The sequence below is a fragment of the Populus alba genome, chromosome 7 (genome assembly GCF_005239225.2).
Source record: "Populus alba chromosome 7, ASM523922v2, whole genome shotgun sequence".
Classification (NCBI taxonomy): domain Eukaryota; kingdom Viridiplantae; phylum Streptophyta; class Magnoliopsida; order Malpighiales; family Salicaceae; genus Populus; species Populus alba.
The window spans coordinates 5,124,767-5,147,742 of NC_133290.1; the positions used below are offsets into that span (position 1 = coordinate 5,124,767).

Below are 22,976 nucleotides of genomic sequence, written 5' to 3' on the forward strand. Positions count from 1 at the left end.
GCAAAGTCCCTTCCCTCGTCGTTCCCTAGCTTCCTGATTTGTAATTCTTCAGAACGAAGTAGTTGAAGGTAAGGATTCAATATTTGCTCGTTGATTAGGAGACGAGCCTAGAATCCCAGAAGAAGAATTAGAGTGCCCTTTCTGAAATGTCGTTACTAGCAGTAAACGATTATTCAAAAAAGGCTTGTGCTGTGGTTGGTTGTGCTCTTCCACCAGTTGTGCCACTCCAATTGTGTCTGCCAAGGTTTTGGGTTGTTTTTTCTTGACATCTAATCGAATTTCATCCTGTAATTCTGTAATAAAACAACCAATTAGGAATGTTTTGGGGAGGCCATCAACTCTATGGGAGAGCCTTTCAAAGGCTTCCTGGTAAACAACAACAGTTGATGTTTGTTTCAATTGGGTCAAAGCTTCAGAGGGATCTTCATATTTGGTTGGGCCGAATCTCAATGAGATGGCTTATGTAAGTTCATCCCAAGTGAGTAGCACACGAAACTTTGTTAGCCAACAAAACCATTGTAACGGAATGCCTTCCAAGTGGAATGCAGCTAATTGTACGCGTTGTGCAGCTCTAATGGTCTGAAACTCAAAATATTGTTCAGCTTTATAAAGCCAACCAATTGGGTCTTCTCTGTTGAACTTTGGGAAATGCAGCTTGAGTTGTGGTGGATGTGGGTGATCAAAACTAGCAACAAGAAGGGGGCCGTTTGTTTGATGGGAAGAAGATTCCTGTTCAAATGGGTTGATGTCAAAAGGAACGACTTACGTACGTTGGGTGGTACAAATGGCCTGTAATTCAATGAGAATAGTTTGTAAGGTTGCATCAAGATCCCTTTTATGCTTCGTATACAAGAAATAAGGAGTAAATACTCTAAATAGAAAAGTTATGCCTAAGAAGGCACATTTTTGGTTTTCATAGCAATAAATGATAGAGACTCCAAGGAGTAAATACTTGTTTTCATAGCAATAAACAAGGAGTAAATACTCCAAATAGGAAGATGAAACAATAATTCAAGATTTGATGAATCATTGAAATAAAATAGAAGGCAGACAATAAAAAAAATTAAAAACACAGTTTTTTAAAGTGATTGAATAGACGATATAAAGTCACATGCCAAAAAAAAGAAGTTAATATTTAAAGTAAGATATAATTAACTTGCTCTAATACAATGTAGAAGTTTAGAATATAAAAGAATTTCACAATTCCATAATTTAATTATATATAATTTATTCAACTTATGTATAAATTATATTGTCATACAACAAAATATATAATGAAATAGAATAGAACAAATTATACAAGATGTTTCAACATCCTCTTTAAGATGACTGAAATAATTTTGTGATTGTCTTGAATTGTTCTCTCCCTTGATTTCTTCCTTTTGTTAATTAGGAAATAGCCAAGAATATTTACTGGATTATTTTCTTAATAATAACAAACCCCATTTTTTCGCTATATGACGAGGAAATTATCGAGGATCTAACTCAGTAATTGAAATCTCATTCTTCGATGGTGGGACAGTCTTAAGCTGGGATTGCGTCATCCTTGAAGTATAGCTGATCAATGAAGAAGCTGGTTGATCTGTTCTTCTGCTAATAAAAAATGCTGGTTTAGAAGGTATTTGTAAAGTAAAAGAAGAGTTGCTTAGCATCAGAACAACTGCAGCCATTGTCGGCCTGTCAGCTACATTTTCTTGAACGCAGAGTAACCCTATGTGGATGCATCTCATCATTGCAGCTGCTGAGTCGTTCCTCAAAATGGGATCTATAAGATCTAAAGCAGTCCCTTCCCTCCAACGTCTCCATGCCTACAAAATTTATCCGAAGTGAATTCACAATATTGAAGGGTAAATCTTCCAATGATGTGTTTGATTTGTAGATAGTTGTACTTACATGGCTCGTAAGGTGCTCTATGTCATCTCCATCTTGGAAACTAGGTTTTTGACCGCTCACAATCTCCAAGACTAGCACTCCAAAACTAAACACATCTGACTTGACCGAGAACTGTCTTTTCCTTGCATATTCCGGAGCAATATAGCCACTGAAATGGTACATTAACAGATCTTAGTTGCAATGGTGCGAATCATAAGCATTCAGTATTCACACCTCTTCCATTATTGCTGTAAATTAGACTTACAAGGTTCCAGCTATCCTCGATGCAGCATCATGAGTTTGATCAGTTTTCATTAACTTTGCCATTCCAAAATCTGAAATTTTAGCATTCATGTTTCCATCTAACAGAATGTTGCTAGGCTTGAGATCACGATGAATAATCCGGAGCTGAGAATCTTGATGCAGGTACAGAATCCCTCTAGCTATGCCTTCTATGATTTTGTAGCGCTTCTCCCAATCCAGGATGAATCGTTTGTTTGGATCTAAGCGTTCATAAAATGAGAGCTTCAGAAACTTCGGAAAACTTGTCTATAGAATTTGACACTATTTATAATTCCCTTACAAACATGAATTGATCTTGATAAAAAAAAAAATGATGAGGAAAAAAAAATTACAAGATAATGTGGAATTCAGGGTTACCATGTATAAATTGATCGAGACTTGAATTAGGCACAAACTCGTAGATTAGAAGCTTTTCTGTTCCTTCCAAGCAGAACCCCAGTAACCTAACAAGATTCCGGTGATCAAGTTTGGCTAGTAGCCGTACCTCATTCTTAAATTCAACTTCTCCTTGCCCAGAATTACTTGATAATCTCTTTACAGCTATAGCTTGTCCGTCTGCAAGTATACCCTGAAGCGTATATCCATTGAGAAAAAGAAACAGAGAAAATTAAGTGCATCAATTTGAAATATGAATTAACCTTCAAAGTTCTTTTTTATTTTTTTTTTAAATAAAAAAAAATCGATACCGTTTATTTTCTACTAGTTATAATAAAGTACCTTGTAAACAGCACCAAAACCACCTTGTCCAAGCTTATTATCATCAGAGAAGTCGTTTGTTGCAAGTTTGATGGTGGCGAATTTGAATTCCCAGCATTTTGTGATACTAATTTCATCGAAATCTTCACAAAAAGCAAGTTGTTAATGTTTTGTTTCCAAAGTTAATTTGTAGGATGTTTGGAAGAAAAACAAATTATCTAGTGAATTTGATTCGTATTAATGAATGAACCCAAGCTGTTTACTATGTAAGAACCAATAAGCAACAACTTACTTTTGACCTCTTGCTTTGGCTTCCTAAAACAGAAAATGGTGAGAATAAGGATAACAAGTGCCAAGAAGATAGCTGTAGGGACGATGGTAACAATAACTGTCCGAGAAGCAGTATTCTCCTTCCCTGCCAAGCACAGCCATGTTTGAGATAGAAATTACAGAAGCGGAAACTGGAAACCGTGAAACAAGTGAAATAATTTCAGTATAGAAAAAGAAGTTAGCCAACCTTTCCTGATTGTGGTATTGGTTGGCGGAGGAGAACTAATAACAAATGGAGGAGATGGAGATGGAGATGGAGATGGTGGTGGAGATGTTACTTGAGGAAATAAGTCGTAGAAGGGATACAAATCCCACCGAAAAAAACAGTTCGGTGTCCGGGCATAACCTCCTTGATACCCGTTGCAGCAACTTTTATAGTAATCTACGCAATGTTGTAGGCAAACACTGCAATTACTCGGTGATACATCAGGAGTGCACTGCATAAATACATAAATTTTTTGAGAGGATGATAGGTCTGCTGTCTCAGCTGCTGGCATAAGCCTGGATGAGCTCGTGGAAGCTATTGTTACTGTGTCTGTCATCAAACCACTCCAAATTTGAAGAAACTGTCTAAAATTTGCGTAAATGATACCCGTATTATATCCAGCTTCAGTAGGAGATAGCTCAAGTGATCCTAAAAAATAACGATTCCCATAATGTACAATACATGGAACCGGATTCCCTCCCCATGAAATTGCTTCTTTTTGGTTTGGACATCCCGCCATGAGAGTTCGAATAGCATCATTGACGCAGCTGGAACAATTTTCAGCTGATGGGGAAGCCATACAGAGCACAAGACCATAAACTGTGTCATTGCCTAAACCTATTGTAGTATTGTAGAAACCCCCATTGTTTGTGACATTGGAAGCTAGTGAACGGAGAGCAAGGTCTCGGTTTTTTGCGTAGGTGCTATTAGCTGTAAAGTTTCCTGTGGTATAACAGATCATTTGAGCATCGGTAAGAGTGATGCTTACGATAATAACATGTAAAAGAAGAGAGACGATAGTTTTAGAACCCATTTCAACAGAGGAAATATTAACTTCTGTTCACAATTTCTTTCTTCGTGAAAGAAATCCCTTGCATAGATGGTGTTTTATATACAAAGAGGCATGGCCAATTTGTTAACGAATTTAGGACAGAAAAAGAGGTAGCAATTTCGATGGTGCCATCTAGTGGAAAGTACTCTATATCTAGGCTTTCCGCGTAAGAACAGATCAAGGGAAGTTTTGATCGTGGGATTTTCTTAGAGAAAATGATCGGTATCACAGTGTGAAATGGTGACTTTACTTGCGGTCCCAATTCCTGACTGCTTAATTGCTTTACTTGTGGTACAAAATTATTCAAAGACTCCGTGGAAGACATGGACACATTGACCGTGACAAAAAAAAAAAAAAAAGTCAATAGACTCAGTCACATGCAACTTTTTTTATTTTCCCGTCCCATACTAACTTCTTGTTTGGTTTGAAGACTTACCGGATGTCCCACACTAGCGTTGCTGTGTTAGAATTTCAAAACTTTGATGTTGGAATAGCAAAACAATGTCATTAATTAATCGCTATAAACAACACGTTAGCGCATGGTCGCAGTTAGCCATTTGAGGTGTCGCTAATCTTCTTGCAAGTTTTTTTTTTTTTTTAATTATTAGTGAGCATTAGTTACAACATTAAAATCTGATGAGAAGGACATGGAAATATGTGTGTGTTATGAAAGTCAAAGAGTTGAAATCTCGTGCCAAAGTGGCCCACATTTGCTAGCAGAAGAGATCAATTAAAAGTAAGCAAGTTTTAAAACGACAATGCGATATCAAAAAACAACTAGTAAAACAAAATTTTAATTAAAAATTAAAACGACAACGCGATATCAGACAACACGCTCGGTGTGGCAGCTCTATATAGAGAGAGATGTCCACAGATCATCAGCTCTACATGTAAGTCTGTGAGTGTAAGATTATAAAAAAAAACTCTTCTCAACCAATAAGCTATTGTCAAGGTTATTTTGATAAATGTGTCTTTTAATATACAATAAAATTACTAATATAACCCTTAAATAAATATAATCAAATGTTTTCAAGGGTCTTTTTGTATTTCATATTTTACTACAAGATTTCATAGTTTTACCGACGGACATATTCTGTCGGTGTGTGATTCATAGTTCGTCGGTAATAAAATTACCGATGGAAACAGTACGTTGGTTTTCCTTTTGTCGGTAATACTTAATTCCATCGCTAACGCTTTCAGTAAAAAGAAAAAAACAATTGCCAATGGTTTTACAGACGGAAATTGCGAGAAAAAAAAAATTCCCGCTTGAAATAACTGATGGAATAAATCCGTCGGTGAGTGAATTAAATACCGATAAACTATTTTCATCGATAAACTCGTCAGTGATTGTGAAATTTGCACTAAGCTACTATGAAATGTCGACGGAGTTATTCCGTTGGTAAACTCGTCGGTGATTGGGAAATTTGCATCAAGCTACTATGAAATGCTAACGGAGTTATTCCATTGGTAAACTCGTTGGCGATTGTGAAATTTTCACCAAGCTACTGTGAAATGCCGATGGAGTTATTTCGTCGGTAAAACCCTCGTTGAATATTTTATATATTTTTTTATTTGCATAATTTAAAATATGTTTTTAAAAAATTATTTAGAATTCATAATATAAAATTATATAAATTAATAGTAAAAAAACCAATTATGCAAATAATTTTTTTTTAAAACATAAAAAAAAAGTTAAATAATATTCATTACAAATTGAATGTGTTTCAAAAAAAATATTAAATTAACTATTAAAATTAAATAATGTTCATTACAAATTAACATAATGGTGGAGCTGGAGGAGAAGGAGGAGGAGGTTGGTTGTTATACGACCAAAAAGAAAAAGACGCACATCGACCACTACTCTGTTTGTAACATATACATGTAATGTTGTATACATGAACAAATCTAGTGAGATAACTTTGACAAAACTTACTAGCTATTCACAACACTAACTTTTTGTAACATATACATGTAATGTTGTATACATGAACAAATCTAGTGAGATAACTTCGATGTCATTCTTATATTTAGAAATTTACCAGCTTTAAAAATTTTCATAATGACAACTTCAACCTTGAGCTTTTTGTTAAAAACTTTTCAAAATGTTTTTACACTCTTAATTAAACTATACACATCATATTGTGTATTGTTTAATCTATTCAAAATATAATTTCTTTTAACACTAGAAATCACTATGATTTCATACTTCTAAAGGTACCATAATAATGCAATTAAATTCATTATTTGACAATTTTAATATTTTTTTTTATACAAGAACTTAATCAAGTTTGAGGTGGGCATATAAATCAATATTTTATGTTGTCACCATTTAAAATTCAATCCATTGAACTTTTCAGGTTTATCACTATGTACCACAAAAGGTGATGGTGAAATCCTTATTATTGAAGTAGTACTTACCAATGCAATATTGGTTGGAAAAACCAATTCTCAAGTTAAAAACATGATATAAATTATAAAAACAACAGTCAATAATATTTAAAATAAATATTTCAGCTCCACAAAAAGCAAGTAAAATAATACAAAACTTGAAATAAAGCAACTCAATAAATAAAAATATTTAAATTATATAAGATAAAAATAAACATTTTTATTTATTTTTGTTCAAATTAAACATGCATCATGTCAAAACATTATGTTTAAACAAGAAAGAAAAAATGCATGATTATACCAACAAGTTTGCAAGTAATATGTATAAACTAAACAAAGATATAAAATGGTTTATAAAAGCTTATTTCATAAAATATATATCATGCAACAACTCAAAGAGATTTAAATAAATTACATGATTACAATTTTAGAAGGTAAATTATAACCTTAAAATAAAGATATATAACAAACTTCTAAAATTAAATAAAGAAAAAAAAAACATAAAGCTATAAGTAAACCAAAATGTTATAAATTAAAACATATAGTATTGAAATAAATCTATATAATTAATATTATTTTTTCCTATATGTTAAACTAAACAAAGTTTAATATATATAAAAATAAAGCTTGTGAATATATTAGACTAGTGTACAAGTATGCTTAGTTTATCATAATAAGATTGTAGTTAAAAATTAATTAACATAGATTGATAGTTTATTATCACAAAGACATGCTAAATAAAAGATTTTCTAGGAAAGAATAGAGTTTATACATGTTTAAATTTATAAACTCAAGACAAAAAAAAACTTAAATTAAAATAAAAAGGGTACTTGTTGAAACACTTTTAAATAATGAATTTTTTATTGTTGTCAAGAAGAATCATTTGTCTTAAAGGCTTTATTGCTCCTCACTTGTACACTTAGAATATATATAATATGTTTCCCAAGATTCCAACAACACCACCTTGATTTAAATGTACTTTTAAACCAAAGTCTTTAAACCAAATAATATAAAACTTAAATATTTCTCAATGAACATAAACACTAGATTTAGAAGGAAAATAAGAATATAAAACGAGAATAAAACACTAAATTATAAGGTAAAAAAGAGTATGCAAAAATCTGAAAACTTCTTAGTTTAAACTCTTCTTTCACTTTCTTTTTTCACTCTTCGTGATAATAGCTCCTCATAAAAGAAGATAAACTAAGCTCTGCCACCTAAATTGTGCTCCAATCAAATTATAATATAGCCAGCAGGACGGGAAAACAGACACAAGGGATCGGAGATGGAGAGGCAGAAGCATTTTGTGCTAGTCCATGGAGCCTGTCATGGAGCATGGTGTTGGTATAAGGTGGCAACTTTGCTTACATCAGCTGGTCACAAAGTTACAGCTCTGGACATGGCTGCTTCAGGGGTCCATCCAAAGCGGGTAGAAGAGCTCCATACGATCTCAGACTATTTCGAGCCATTGATGGACTTCATGACATCTTTGCCACCAGAAGAAAGGGTGATTCTAGTGGGTCACAGTATGGGTGGGCTCTGTAGTTCTGCTGCAATGGAAAGGTTCCCTGAGAAAATTTCTTGTGCAGTCTTCGCAGCATGTATCTTGCCAGGTCCTGATCTGAGCTTCAAAGCTGCAAAGGAAGAGGTATCATTTGCTCCTTTTTTTTTCCCCTTTTCTCTCTTCACACACATACACAGAAAAAATTAAATACTTCCAGAGAAGGAGCTATTTTTTTTTTTTTATGGAGAAGAGAATGAAAGTAGCATGATATTTATACTCTATGATTTCTCTTCGTCTTAATTAGCTACAGGGCTGTTATTTCTTGCCCTGGCTTGTGTTATTTCAGATCTATTATGCAGGCTACACTGATCTCCATAAGATGGTAGCTTTTCTTTAATTACTAGCCTGAAAATTAGATTTACTTGTATTTGATTCTAGCTGATTGTTTGAGAGGCTGAGAATGCGATTGTGAGGGAACAGATTTCATCCTGTTTGCCTCAATCTCTTACTTTGTTTAGACTAGTGATGAACTTAGATCCCACAAAAAATTGAGCTTGATCTGAGCTTCGTTTCAACACTGTCTAGCATAGGCACCATTAATGGCCAAACATCAACGATGGAACATGGCCAGGCTCTAGGGCTACTCCAATCCATGATCATGTGGGTTAATGCCAAATGTGCTTGATGGGTCAGGTGTCTAGTGGGTCTAAAGTTCAACCTCTACCAAATGCAATTATGGACGCTGAAGATTTTTCTTCTCGAGATCAGGAACTCGGAGAAAGACTTGCTTTTCCTTGAGAGCAACCTATTTGTTAAAATCCCTTCGCCTAAGATGAGCCAACTCGCGTAACCGTAAGCTCAATGGCCTGTTCTTGCTGTCCCTCTCCTTGCAGTTGCGTTTTGGTATACTCATTACAGCAATGATCCTGCATGTTGTAAATAACTTCAGAACTTTATGAAGTGATTATATTAATCTTCTTTAATTCTCATGTTCCATCTCATATTGTTCTCTTAAATTTAAGTTCAAGGATAGCTATGGAGTGGGAATCGCATCACTCTTAAGCTCTCTCTCTCTGTAAAACGGTGATATTTACTCTGGAAATATATTATCAGTATGTCAGACAAGCGGATTCCTTCATGGACTCACAATATATGTTTGATAATGGGCCCAACAATCCTCCAACGTCCATGCTGCTTGGGCCCGACTGCTTGTCAATCCAGCTGTACCAGCTCTCCCCTGCCAAGGTGGTAAAGAGTATTTCTCTTCATGCATGATTTAGATATGTTTTAGCACACCGTGATTTCTCTAAACTTGATTGAATCTTCTTCTCTCCTGCTGATCTTGCTTGCCTCGTTTTCTTTTTCTTTGAGAACTTGACCTGCAGGATCTTACGCTAGCAAAGCTGTTGCTGCGACCTCACCCTCTGTTTAGTGACGAGGCGACTCAAGAAGAAGTGTGGTTTACGAAGGAGAAGTACGGATCGGTTCCTCGAGTTTATATCGTGTGTGACCAAGACAAGATAGTAAAGGAAGCTATACAGAGATGGATGATTGAAAAAAATCCACCGGAAGAAGTAAAAGTTATCCCTGGTTCCGATCACATGCTCATGTTTTCTAAACCTCAAGAGACGTGCTCTTGCCTCTTGGAGGTTGCCGGGAAATACGCCTGATATTGTCAATTGCCACTTGCTTGTCGGAACCTGCTACTATGTGCAGACGATCAGAGGACGACGTCCAAGTATCAGCCTGCTGATGCGCAGCATAGTCAGAGAGAGGTCATGAGAAATATTAATAATGCTAGAGATAATTAATTTGAGCCAATTAAAGATAAAATAAAATTGTTGTAATATAAGAAGGGTTTTTTTTTTTTTTTTGTGTGTGTGTGTGGTCTTTCTTCTTATTATAATTGCCAGTCAACGGACCACGAGTTATGGATGGTTTATCAAATATAATCCTTAAACAATATTTAATATTATATATAAGTATGATAAAAAATAGTGAGTTAAATTATTATATCTATCATATAGGTTTATAAAGAAGTTAGAAAATATTTTATTCATTGAATTAAGATTACTAATGAAATGATATATATGTATAATGAAAAAAAATGAAACCAATTTCCATTTATTAAAAATTAAATATATTTTAATTAAGAAAATCTTAAAAGGATTGCTTAAAAAAAAATCGTATTTTAGTTGAGCACATATTTTTTGTGGAAAAGTTATATAAGATGATATTAAAGAAATTAATATCATTATGGAATGATATGTTCTAATAAAAGGGTAAATGAAACTAAATTTCTATTTATTAAATCAAAGTGATTTTTATACTTAAACTCCCCACACGCTTGTTCAGCTCATGTTTGAGCCTGCTCACGGGGTTTAATCTTGAATAAAAAGTCAAAACAGTTATTTAATATTTTTCTTCACCAATTGGACAGATTTAATAAGCATAAAAAAGTCAAGTTTAAAGTCAAAATTATTAGGTTTAATTATGTTTTATAGCAAAGTAAGACTTGTGATAGAGAGAATTTATTATAATAATTATCAAAATTAATTATATATTAATTTAAATTCCAAAATCTCTATAAAAAGATATTTCTAGATTTAAGCTTTGTTTTCCCCGTCTGTATCATTCTACTCTAAAGCTTAAATTCGGTTTTTATAAAAAGATAATTAAGTCAAGTTTTTATTGAGTTTGTATATCTTATATTAAAATATATCTAAATAAAATGGTGTTAAAGTCATGCAAGGCTGATCGCATACATTCTATCACTTTGATGCTACTTAATGAACATGCTTTCCATCTGAAAAAAGAGAAAAGAAAAGAAAGGAAAAGAAGGGGATAATTATTGAAAGGATTAAAATGGCTGGCATTAACCTGCCCCGTTTCTCTCTCTCACCAAAGTCAGGATCAAAATCAAGAATAGAAATGCTCTTCAATTCTCTGTCTCCTTCAGCGAAACCAATCTTGTATCCTCTGGAAATATGCAACAGACAAGATAGACTTTTCCTGTTCCCAAAACCTGCTACCCCATCACAAAAACTTCTTTCCACAGGAGTGTCTCCTTTAGCTTGCGCAAAACTGCCTAGTAATTGTAAAACACAGAGGCATTTTGTGTTAGTCCATGGAGCCTGCCATGGAGCATGGTGTTGGTATAAAGTATCAGCTCAGATGAAATCTGCAGGTCATAATGTTACAGCTTTGGACATGGCTGCATCAGGGGTACATCCAAAGCAAGTTCATGAGCTCCATTCATTTGAGGACTATTTTGAGCCCTTGATGGAATTCATGGAGTCTTTGCCACCAGAGGAGAGGGTGGTTCTGGTGGGACACAGCATGAGTGGGATATGCATTTCTGTTGCTATGGAAAGGTTTCCAGAGAAAATTTCAGCTGCTGTTTTTGCTGCAGCTGTTATGCCTGGTCCTGACTTAAGCTTCAAAGCAATAGCAGAAAAGGTACTGTTTGCTCCCCCCCTCCCCTACAAAGAAATAGCAAGTCAATACTATGTTCTTGCCTGATAGTCTAATTATGTGGACACCATTAACTAGGTGGTTTAATCATCAGTTGATTTCAAATGCACCGCTTGTATCATTTGGTTTAGTAATTCAGATGGTATCATTGTAGATAAGCTTCGTGGGCAGGCGCAGTTGGGCTTGATTATGAATATTTCCCACATAGGTAAATTTAGGTTTTCTAGGATCATAATGTTTGCAAAAGTATAAACTTTTAAAAAAGTTGCTGGTGTGGCTTGTTTATGCTTGTGGTTTGGTTATTATTTCTCAGATAACTGTAATAGATGGGAGATATAGCTGTTTAGTGTCTTTTTCTTATTGCTTAAACTAGGGTAAGGGGAACTGGGAAAAGGGACTGGGGAATCTATTTCTACATTGCAATTTCAGAATGGGAATGATGTTCTAGAAGGACTAATGTTGTTTTTTTTTTTTTTTTTTTTTTTTTTTTTTTTTTCCGACATATCATTATTAGCCACCATTTAGTTTCAGTGTATTGATGAACAATCCTCCTATCTTGTCTCAATGAATGGAGTCGTTAGTACAAAGTCTCAGTGTACTTGAAAATAAAAAATACGCCTTCATCTTTTTCTTTGAGTATGTTTGGCATTGCGGTAGCTGTTGTGGTTGTGGTTTTAAAAAAGTTGTTTTATAAAAAGTACTTTTAGTTGAGTTTGGTTTGAAAAATAGGTGTTTGGTTAAAACTGTGGTTGAAATTGAAGTTAAAGAAAAAATAGTTTAATGTGTTTGGTTAAAAATAATTTTAAAATTGAGGTTATAAAATAATTTTAAAAATATATATTAGTACTTATGATTTTTAATTTAAATATTGTAGATTTAACTATTGCTATCATGAAATAAATCATACTTTATATAAAATATTTTTTTATTATTCCATAAAACCATTTATAAATTTCATTACATACGAAATACATCAAACAAAAACTATATTTTTTATAATATTTTTAGCATGTAATAAAATTAGATAAAAATATTATCAGGTATAAATTTCACTCTAAACTAATTTATTTTTTTTAAAATGTTAAAAAATAACACACTAAAAAAAATAACACACATAAAAAAAAAAAAAAAAAAGACGCAGGCAAGTGAACAGTGCAAGAGAATTGCACTGTTCACTGGTTTTGAGTGAACAGTGCAGTTCTTGCACTGTTCACATGAACAGTATACACTACTTTTATTTAGTGTCTTTTCCGTGACATCTTTTATTGCTCCCACCTAGCAGAAGCTCGCCCCTTCAATCGATGGCCCTCATCTGCTCTATGATTTCTTTGTACTCGAAAATCCTCTCTACTTTATTTAACCAATCAATAAACTCCTCTGCACCTGTAAGGTTCTGCAAACTCAGAGAGTTTTATCCGGAACCATAAATCTCCACCATACCCATGTAGATCAAGAGGCTGCCTCTACTCTCGCATCTGGGATTGTTGAGGTTAACATGGTATTGCAATCCATGTGGAGGAGATTAACCATTCTATCCGTTTCTCTATGTAAGCTACAACCACGATAGATGTGATAACATCTATTCCAAAAGAAACAGTCTTCTAAGATGTGGGATTTAGCTATTCCAAAAGAAACAGTCTTCTAAGATGTGGGATTTAGCCATTTTACTGGCTGCAGTATAAATGTGTTGTCATTTGCCAAATTTTGCAAATAGACTAAATAGGGGTTTGCCGAACTTCATTTACTTTAACTTGTCAGATTTTGTCTAAGGCAGGAAGATTGCTGATATTGTTGTTCCTGGTTAAGAACAGGATTGTCTCCTGCACCTGCTCTATAGGTGGTTTCAAAAGCTTGTGATTAGTCCAATATGCTGTTTATTATCAATTTTAGCTGCTATTGCCTTGAATAAAACTTTAGTAGGCTTCTTTCTGAACAGAGGAGTTTAAGGAGCACGATCTAATGTCAAGTTACCTGTTGATTATAGAATGCTGAATAGAGATTTACTTGAGAGGAGGTTTCTTACCTTTCCGTGTTTTTTTTCCTTGCTTTGTATTTCCCTATTGAGTTATTAGCATTTGTCTCTAGTGAATGAACTAACTAATGATACCTACTTTGCAAAAACATGCAGTCTTCTCAAGCATCAGTGTCCTACATGGATACACAATATGTGTTTGGTAATGGTCCTGACAACCCTCCAACGGCCGTAGTCCTTGGTCCCAACTACATGGCCTCCAGGTTCTACCACCTTTCCCCCCCTGAGGTAAGATCTCCCTTTTCACTTGTCAGGAAAAATAGTGCTCGTAAATCTGATTAGGATAATTATCATTTCTAATCATTATATATTCATCCAGGATTTGACGCTAGCTACATTGTTGGTTAGACCTTTCCTATCTACAGTGGTTTAGAAACTGAAAGGGCTGCAATTGTCACCAAGGAGAAATATGGATCTGTTCGTCGAATTTACATAGTATGTGACCAAGAAAAAGATCCTAGGCAAGCATGGATGATTGAAAACAATCCCGTGGATGAAGTGATGGTCATCTCTGGTTCTGATCACATGGCCATGTTTTCTAAACCACAAGAGCTCTGCTCTTGTCTCCTGGAGATTGGCGATAAATACATGTAAATATTTTCCGTGAACTCATTGCAGATTGGAAGTAATGCACAACAGAGGAGAGAAGAAATAGGCAGCAACATACTTTGGGGTTTTAATTATAATTACTTGGAAACATCATCGATTTTCTTAATTCATTTGATGCATTAAATCTGACCATGTTTCTTGGTGTTCATCTCTTCTATGTTGCTTAAAGTGCAATGCAACTTCTTCTAGTTTATATCAGTAGCAGTCATCAGCATACATATAACATGAGACATATTTTTGGGTTTTCGAGACTTGTTCTGATGAAATAAATTAGACAGAAGCGGACATATTATGCAAGGAAGCAACTCTGTTTGATAATCATAATAAAGGGATGTGATTGAGGAGCTAGCAAGTCTAATCAGAGAAAAGATCCTTGACAATTCACATAGGGAAAGTGAAAGGCTTCGAATCCCTCAGAATAATGATGACAAGAGTGTAACCAGTGCTCAGAAGATTAATGAGGTAAAGCACTGGAAATCAATAAGCACAAACAGAAACTGATATCATTTTAAATATTAACCAACAAACCCAAATGGTGAAGATGAAAATCATCTATGCAGACGACATGTGGTATCTACATGAAAAGTCAATTCCTCTAACATTCAAAGACAAATCATAAGCGTATGCAGCCAAGATGCATTACACACTATCACATACATAAGCAGAACCCTGGTTAATGATACGTCATAAACTGTATATGTCAATCTAAGCGTCTTTACGAGCCAACTCCAGTATAGATTGCTGAGTTCTTTAGGCGTAGAAGAACTGTCATGTGTTCTGCTGGAATCTCCATCACTTAACCTTATTGTGTTCAATCATGAAGTGCTGAAATGATGTAGACATCATTAAATCATCAGTACAAACTATATGTACTCGCGGAATCGATCCATAATCTCATCAGTGAACCTCTTAGCCTTGTACAGAGATTCTACAAACATTGATCCTGGTCTCTTTAAAGCATCTGGAGAGAGATCCTGGAAAATATGCAAACAAGAACAACATAGTAATCAGTTATCACAAAGAAAACAATTACAAGATTGATAATTTGTAATCAGATTTGCAGTCAGGGATTTTAAAGGGCTTGCACTTTATGAAATCGTAGCCCATGCAAACACATGTATTCGGTGTTGAGCATTAAACTTGTATCATGACAATTAGGAACAGTGAGATTATAAACAGTGGGATTAGAAACTCAGTCCAACTAGTATTTAGTTCAGCATTATTGAGATTTGTAAGGGTCACAACTAGAATAATTCATTAAAGCCTATAAACACTAAGTATTCTGCATTGTTTTAAGCAAGCCATTAATAAACATAGAGTTGTGAGTGTTCTGCTCTTTTCTTCGAACAAAACTCCAACAAATTTGGTATGAGATTAGGTATATGCAATGGTTTCCAGCAGCAACAACAACAACCACCAGTTTCTCACAAAACAAAATTATAACCTATGGTGTATACAATTAAGGCTCTTTAGATTTGTGAGAACTAAATGAAGATGAATATACTGAACCATAATCATTAAGGGCAAAAGCTGTCAAACTTACACCATCTCAACTCAATATCATTCATCAAGGCTCTGCTCAAAGTTACGTGAGGTCCCAGGATATGATTTATATTATTTTCTAACACAACCTTAAGTACTGCAGAAATGATGATTCTTAAAGAATCTAGGAAGAGAGATAACAGAGTCTTATTTACGATTTATCAAGGGCTTGATAAAGTTGCATAAGAGATGGTGACTCCAGCAAAAACTTCAAAAGAGGCATGAGAGATTCAAAAAAAAAAAAAAAAATTCCTATAGTAGTGTGGAAAAAGAGAAGAGGGTACGGTTGCAAGCTTTGAGAGGAGATTTTGAAAGGTTAAAAAAGGAAAACACATAATCCATCCATCTCTGATTACTTTATAAAAGTAATTTTAGTTCTTCATCAGCTGAGAATAAATAGAGAAAACATTGATGATGTTATAGAGAAAGTTTTGAGGTTTTTAGACTGAGAATTTGATTATGTTGTAGAGTCAAAAGATTTAGAATAGATGACAGTGGAAGAACTCACGGGTTCTCTTCAAGCCCATGAGTAGAAGATTCAAAAGCAAATAGAAAGAAGATCAGAAGAGCAAGTATTACAAGAAAAGTTGAGATCAAAGGACAAGACTATGTAGTAGAGAAGGTTTTCAAAGAGGTAGCATCTTTTATAGAAGAGGAAGATGAAGAAGTTGTAGGTCATATAGATGCCATGAAACTCGTAGAGGGCACGATGAAAATCAAAATTCCTTTCTAAGAGGACGAAGCCGAGGCCGATAAAGTTGGAGGTATGACATATTAGAAATTAAATGTTACAACTGCAAAGAGTTTGGTCATTTGCTTCAAATTGTCATTGCAACACTATTGGTGACAAAAAAGGTTAATTTTGCTATGAAGAGCCTGCTTTGTTGCTGGCTTGTGGAAATTTTGAATCATGCAATCGAAGCACTTGGTATTATTCATAATTGGAAAAGAATACAATAAATATAAATACAAATAATGAAGGCACTAACGGTGCGGTTGCAAATTCAAAGAATATTCCTAAGAGAAAAATCTAAAAATGAAGCCAACATCTATCTTTTTTTATTTTTATTTCAACAGCCATCCTATTATATATATATATATATATATATATATAGGAGCCTAGAACAATCTATGCATGCTTGCGTGCAAACTCCAGAAGACATTGACAGAGTTCTTTAGGCCTAGAAGCAATTGCCATATGATCTGCTGGAATCTCCATCACTTCCTTAACCTCGTTGTGTTCAATCATGAAGCGCTGCAATGACGGAACCACCAATAAATCTTGAGTACAGACAACATAATCTCGCACAACCGATCCAAATTTCTCCTTCGTGAACTTGTTTGCCTTGGCCAGACTTTCAAGAAACAATGATCCTGATCTCTTTAGAAGCGTCTGGAGACTGAGATCCTGCAAACAAGAAAAAATATCATCACTACACTAGTTATTACAGTCAAACAGATCAGTCCAGGATCGAAAATCAATTTGTAATCAGATTCATGATCAGCCGTACCTCAGGGGAGGCAAGGTTAAAAGCAGTGGACTTCATGAATGCCTCATATCCGCCGTTGAAGACACTACACTCTGCCACCCGTCTGCCACGGCTGGGCTATTTTTCAATAAACTAACAGAAAGAACAAAATGTATAAGGGTTAATTGAAAGTTAGAGATGATTGGTAATGCCTTTACGTTTGCATGTTTTTCAATTAAACTGCTTAAATAAAATGAATTGCGGTACCTTCTCTAACATATACGATGGCCTGTGCTCGGTATCAGGCAAGAATGCTGTAACAAAAACAGCTAGAGAAATCTTCTCTGGGAACTTCTCCATAGCAAAAGCCACGTTTAAGCCGCCTAGACTATGAGCCACCAATACAACCTTTTCATTTTCAGCTAAGTTGGCCATGAACTCGATCAAGGGCTCATTATACTGATCAAAAAGTAACAACTTCTTCCAGTGTTTTTGTGTTCACCCCTGATGCACTCATGTCAAGGGCCGTGACAGAGTGGCCAGCTGCCTCTAGCATTGTCTTCACCTTGTACCATGCCCAAGCTCCTGAAGCTGAACCATGGATCAAAACAAAATGCGTTGTTTGATTGTTGCTATCTCCCATTTTTCTTTTTTTTTTTTGCTGATTGATAGTACTCTAAAAAAAGTAAAGGCTTTTGGTTTCGCTTGACAGTACGTTATATTTTCGCAATGCCTTGATTGTGCTTAGTAATGTCGTTGCTTGGTGGTATATATAGAGAGTACCGTCTGTTGAAAAGTTGAAAGTGGGAAATGTCAAAAGTCACATGTTTTTTTCTTTTTTTTTTTTTAATCAAAAACACCTAGGCATTATTTTCTTTGACAAGTCAAGTCATGCGTTCAATCTTTTGATGGTATTAACATGCAATATTGGGGAGGAAGTGCATAAAATAATTTTGAAATTCAACAATTAAATATATATATTCTAGATGAAAAGCAGCCACGTTTCCGTCGTTGAAGAACTTCAAATACTTTGAACATGAGTGGTCGTTCCAAACAATTTTATGTATTTACAGGAAATCTGTTTCGTTTCCGTAACAATTATCTTTTGAATTACTTATTTCATAGATTGGAATAATGAAAAGTAAGAGACGTCGGAGCGTTAATTCTATTTTGATAAGTGTTTTATTTTTTCAAATGGAATGAAATATTTTAATTTCGAAGTGTTTTAGCGTGCCGTTTCAAGATTATACTGTTTTTATATATATATATATTCAACAAATATAATTCAAATTCAAGATAAATTATGCAAATAAATTATGCAATACAAACACAATGCCAAATAAATATAATTTCAAAAATTTAAAATATTTCTAAATAGTCAAGATTAAACAAATCTTTAACTTAAAGTAATTCAACTTAAATAAAAATATCAAAATATTATGAAAGTAAAATATTTTAACACAAATATTTTAAATATAAAGTTATGTCAATGTTATCAAGGCTAATGGAATCTAAATCATCTCTTATTTTGTTCAAATTCCTACAAAGTATAAACATGAAAAAAAACAACATGAATATAAAACCATATATATATTAGTGATAAATCTAATTTTTAAAAAATTAATATCATTGTTAATAAAAATAGTAACAATAATTTTTAATATTATTATTAATATCATTGTTATTGAAAATACTTGGGTGGTTTAATTAATTAAATTGAACAAGGTTCAATTTAATTCAATGGCTTTTCAAGAACGGAACTGTACATGTGGAATGAAACCAGAACGTTCTAGCTGAAATTTAGCCGAAAAATCTAGAACGGACTGAGATTTAAAATAAAATAAAAATTGTTCTGTTTTTTGAATTAATATGGAATATTTTGATTCCGTATGAAATGGAAGAGAATTGATAACCTTGCATCCGACTAGTAGCAACTGGATATGATCACCACATAATTTTACCCACCCAAAAAATGGAGTTTGACCGAACGTGATCACGATGAAAAATACTTTCATGATTGAAAGCAGCCATGCTTTCTTCGTTGAAGAACTTCAAATAATATGACCAAGAAGATAGTTTGTTCTTTGGAGAAGTTAACTCAAATACAAACGCAACTTTCTTCTATTTTTCTTCTGTAAATTCTCAGGAAAATGAACATATTTCGTAACAGATCAGTTCAAGATTGAAAATTCAAACAAAAATCTTTCATTGTTTTACTTTTCAATATTTAATTAAATTGTTTCTTGGTATCCTATTTTTACTGTACATGCACGTGGATAGTCGTTTCAGACTTTTGTAATTTCCTTCTAAGTTTCTTTTAAACCAAAAAGTTTTTTGCATGATAAGGCCTCCAATTTATGATTTTTTAGATTTAGTCCCATCCTTTATTTTCTAATAACTGGCCCTTTATTTTCTGAAGGAAAAAAGAACACCCAACACATCCGGATCTGAAGTTTAATAAATATGTGTGTTTGCTAAATTAAAATTCTAAAATTATATATATATCAAGAGGCTTGAGAATTCTACAAAGGTGCAGGCTTTAGGTTAACTACAAAATTGTTGATGTTAGTTGGATTACTATTACATTTTGCAAATGTAACCTATGATGAATAATTTATATAATATGCAAAATACTCCGACTTTTGGGGTGGCTAATTAATTTAAAAGGAAAAACAATTATTATCTAAATTTAAGATAACTAGGACATTTAAGACTAGTTAATGTAGAGATCTTTAAGCAAATCCATTAATATTTTACTTGAAATAGACTTCATCAGGTCCTATCCTAAAAACTTCTTTAATTTGGCAAGTTATTTTGTTATTTGTTTCAAGTCTAGTTTTTATTCGTTAGTCTATCTAAAGCTCAAGAAAAGTTCTTTTTAATTAGTAAAAAAATCCTCATTTCATCAGGTTAAAACCTAGTTATTCTAAAGCTTATAAAAATATGTCTAAAATTTAAGAAAAATCGTTATCAATAAGTAGATTTTTTATTTTATCAAGTTAAAATCTAACATTTCTAAAGATGAGGAAAAAAAGTGTTTTTCTTGTTAATTATAAGAAATATATCTTATTTATAAGTTCATAATCTCATGTATTAAAAGAAAATAAATTTTTGGTATTTTTGAAACACTAATCATGTTCTAATGAATTCAATAAAGTGGTTATTAAATCTATCAATACATGCAAAGATATTTTTTAATTTTTTTTTGGTTTATGAAAAAAATGCTAAATCATATAATGAATTTTCATATTTTTTTAACAAAAATTAAAAGAAGATTTTTTAAAAAAAAATTTTGAGAGACCTGATTGTATACAAATTAAAATAATATTGTATTTTGGAAAGAAAGGTTTTTGGTTGTTTTTTATATATATATAGAAACTGATTTATATGATACCAAAAAAAAAAAAATGCTTTGAGTGTAGATCACAATTCTAGATACTAAATATGAAGGGGTAAAAAGAATACGAGGAAACTCAAAATTAATTGTATAAACTAAGAGAATCTCAACCATTGATATTTCTCCTCTTTTCTTCACTTTTGATTCTTACCAAGGGCATTTCATTTCTGTCTTGTAGAGTGGCCAAGGAGAGGACAAAAACTCCCAGCTTTGTTATTGCTTAGGATCGTATTTCTTGGAACAGTACAGTGAAAGCTGTAATTTTAGCGTGTCTTGAGATTGTCTTCAAGGCAAAGAAAATCATTTTTGGTCTTCAGATATGGAGAAAAAGGATCACAGCCTTTGGTTGGAAGGGGCTTAGGTGCGGTTTTGGATAAGGACGGATTACATGTTTGAAAAAGTGAGGGTTTCAGTTGAGAGGCGGAAGACAATCCACAACGTTGTTTAAAACAAAACAGCACCGTTGGATTATCCCTAGCCCAATTGGGACTCACACACCTTTGCGGCCTTAATTTTTTTTTATATCATGCAATAAACCCCTCTCAATTAAATCTAATTCTCAGGACTTTTTCTCAATTTCATCCCTGGATATTTCCAATTGAAACCTCAACTTCCAGCGCCTCTTCCAACTTGATACTTGGTTTTAAGATTAATCAATATGCCCATTAAGTAGCCTTCAAACTTCTAGGTGATTGCAATTTGATCTTTGATTTCACCCAATTGAGTTTGGATAAATTAAATTTGCCATGTAAAATTCCAAGCTTCTCAATTAAGTCCAAATTAAGTTTTCACAATTAAGTCCCTAACAAGAATAATTTGAACCAATAAAATTTTAATTAAGTCTTTGCACTTAATTAAATCTTTTAATTTGACCCAAATTAATTTTTAAACTTAATCAAACCTTTAATTAGGTCCATGATTAAATAAAATTGATCTATTAACAGTTTAATTAAGCCCTAGAACTTATTTTTTATGAAAATTCATCCAATACTAACTTGATTTGACCTTGAACCTGCATTATCCTTTAGTTTTTGGGTACAATAGTGCATAATTAGACAACCAATTTGGTCCAAAATTCTAGTTTAGCTCCTCCATGCATTTGCAACCCTCCTTAGCCTGTTTTTTGCCAAGTTGATAGTCCTTTTTTTAACATTTTTTCTAGGTTTATTATTTTTTTTTTTTTTTTTAATATTGAAAGAAAAGGATAATTTTAGGGAAAACTCAAAAATTGGGTTATGAAATCATGGATAGGCGTACATGTTTTCATCATTGATAACCATATTGCATGTAGGCATGCGTATTTGAAGTAAGTCTTAATCACTTGAAAGATTCAAAGAATTTAGAAATGTAGTTGAAATACAAATTGGAAAGAATATTAAGATACTTCAATTGGATCGAGGTGGTGAATACTTCAACCAATATTTTCAAGATTATTTGAAAGGCAATGAGATTCTCTCATAATGGACACTTTTTAAAAGGAGAAATTGCACCCTGTTAGATATGGTGTAATCCATGATAAGCTATACAAACTTTCCACCTTTTTTTGTAGGGCTATGCCATACAAACTACAACTTACTTTTTAAATAGGGTTCCATCAAAATGTATTCATAAAACTCCATATAAGATATGGAATTGTCGCATGTGTACAGCATCGCGACGATAGTCTACCCTCAAGGAAAAAATAAATATATGGAATATGGTTTAATCCTGGAAAACGTGGTGAGACAAGAAATTCTTGTCTTTTATCAATAAAATATGGAATGAGAGTCGCCACCTAATATTCTGGTCACTAGGAACCCTAACTAGTATCAGAGATTGAGTACAGAGACTAGTTGCGTAAAAGGAAGATATTACCACCCGAACTACACCCTACCTAAGATAAGCTGCATTATTTTGTCTGATAAAATCTAAAGTCTTGTTGTGATTTCTAATTGTCGGTCCGTAGAAAGGTCCTCCTTTGTAAGGAGATCCTTATCTTATCGGGTAAAAACCTAACTATTCTAAGTTGTCAAAAGAAAATACCTTTTTAATATCGGGAATACATTTTACGTATAAATTCATAATTCCTGATACTAAAATCAAACAAAATAAAATTTTTGTTGTTTTTTTGAAATTTTGGGCAATGTTCTCTTGACTTTAATAAACTAGTTATTAAAGCCAAAATGCATACTAAAACATTGTTTTTTTGGTGTATGAAAAACATAATATGATTTTTTAGCTTTGAGACACTTGGCTAAATGCACAAAAACATTTTCTCCTTTTTCAATTTTTTTTGTATTTTTGGAAGTTTTAATGAAAACCGAGTATTTTAATACCGGATTTT

The 22,976-nt window shown here is 33.3% G+C and overlaps 3 protein-coding genes and 1 pseudogene across 4 annotated transcripts; 2 read left to right on the top strand and 2 right to left on the bottom strand.

Annotated features, from left to right (window-relative positions):
- Positions 1 to 1,252: 1,252 nt before the first annotated feature.
- LOC118063200 (cysteine-rich receptor-like protein kinase 34) lies at positions 1,253 to 4,336 on the bottom strand. Its single transcript, XM_035077162.2, has 7 exons — positions 3,389 to 4,336; positions 3,164 to 3,286; positions 2,893 to 3,014; positions 2,533 to 2,743; positions 2,138 to 2,375; positions 1,894 to 2,041; positions 1,253 to 1,808 (listed from the first exon to the last, which is right to left on the bottom strand). Exons 1-7 carry the CDS (start codon positions 4,218 to 4,220, stop codon positions 1,470 to 1,472), a joined length of 2,013 nt encoding a protein of 670 aa, XP_034933053.2. The 5' UTR covers positions 4,221 to 4,336; the 3' UTR covers positions 1,253 to 1,469.
- A 3,481-nt stretch (positions 4,337 to 7,817) lies between these two features.
- On the top strand, positions 7,818 to 9,998 carry LOC118063198 (methyl jasmonate esterase 1). 2 transcript variants are annotated; one of them, XM_035077160.2, is made up of 3 exons: positions 7,821 to 8,274; positions 9,244 to 9,375; positions 9,516 to 9,998. In XM_035077160.2, the coding sequence occupies exons 1-3, from the start codon at positions 7,912 to 7,914 to the stop codon at positions 9,798 to 9,800; spliced, it is 780 nt and encodes a 259-aa protein (XP_034933051.1). In that variant the 5' UTR covers positions 7,821 to 7,911; the 3' UTR covers positions 9,801 to 9,998. The 2 variants fall into 2 exon arrangements, with proteins under 2 accessions (XP_073266570.1, XP_034933051.1); XM_073410469.1 differs by lacking the exon at positions 9,244 to 9,375 and having other exon boundaries at positions 7,818 to 8,274.
- An 846-nt stretch (positions 9,999 to 10,844) lies between these two features.
- LOC118063197 (methyl jasmonate esterase 1-like) lies at positions 10,845 to 14,491 on the top strand (annotated as a pseudogene).
- A 2,197-nt stretch (positions 14,492 to 16,688) lies between these two features.
- Positions 16,689 to 17,984, bottom strand: LOC118063196 (salicylic acid-binding protein 2-like). Its single transcript, XM_073410287.1, is given in 5 exon segments — positions 16,689 to 17,195; positions 17,299 to 17,351; positions 17,354 to 17,409; positions 17,519 to 17,724; positions 17,726 to 17,984. Coding segments are annotated over 5 exon segments (768 nt in total). The 5' UTR covers positions 17,900 to 17,984; the 3' UTR covers positions 16,689 to 16,916.
- Positions 17,985 to 22,976: the final 4,992 nt, after the last annotated feature.

Excerpts from the sequence above, each read along its gene's own strand:
- LOC118063198 (XM_035077160.2), top strand. The coding sequence starts at position 7,912 with ATGGAGAGGCAGAAGCATTTTGTGCTAGTCCATGGAGCCTGTCATGGA. Across the intron at positions 8,275-9,243 it reads TCAAAGCTGCAAAGGAAGAG|TATGTCAGACAAGCGGATTC; the intron begins GTATCATTTGCT and ends ATATATTATCAG. Across the intron at positions 9,376-9,515 it reads ACCAGCTCTCCCCTGCCAAG|GATCTTACGCTAGCAAAGCT; the intron begins GTGGTAAAGAGT and ends CTTGACCTGCAG.
- LOC118063200 (XM_035077162.2), bottom strand. The coding sequence starts at position 4,220 with ATGGGTTCTAAAACTATCGTCTCTCTTCTTTTACATGTTATTATCGTA. Across the intron at positions 3,015-3,163 it reads GCCAAAGCAAGAGGTCAAAA|ATTTCGATGAAATTAGTATC; the intron begins GTAAGTTGTTGC and ends CTTTTTGTGAAG. Across the intron at positions 2,042-2,137 it reads TCGAGGATAGCTGGAACCTT|TGGCTATATTGCTCCGGAAT; the intron begins GTAAGTCTAATT and ends GTACCATTTCAG.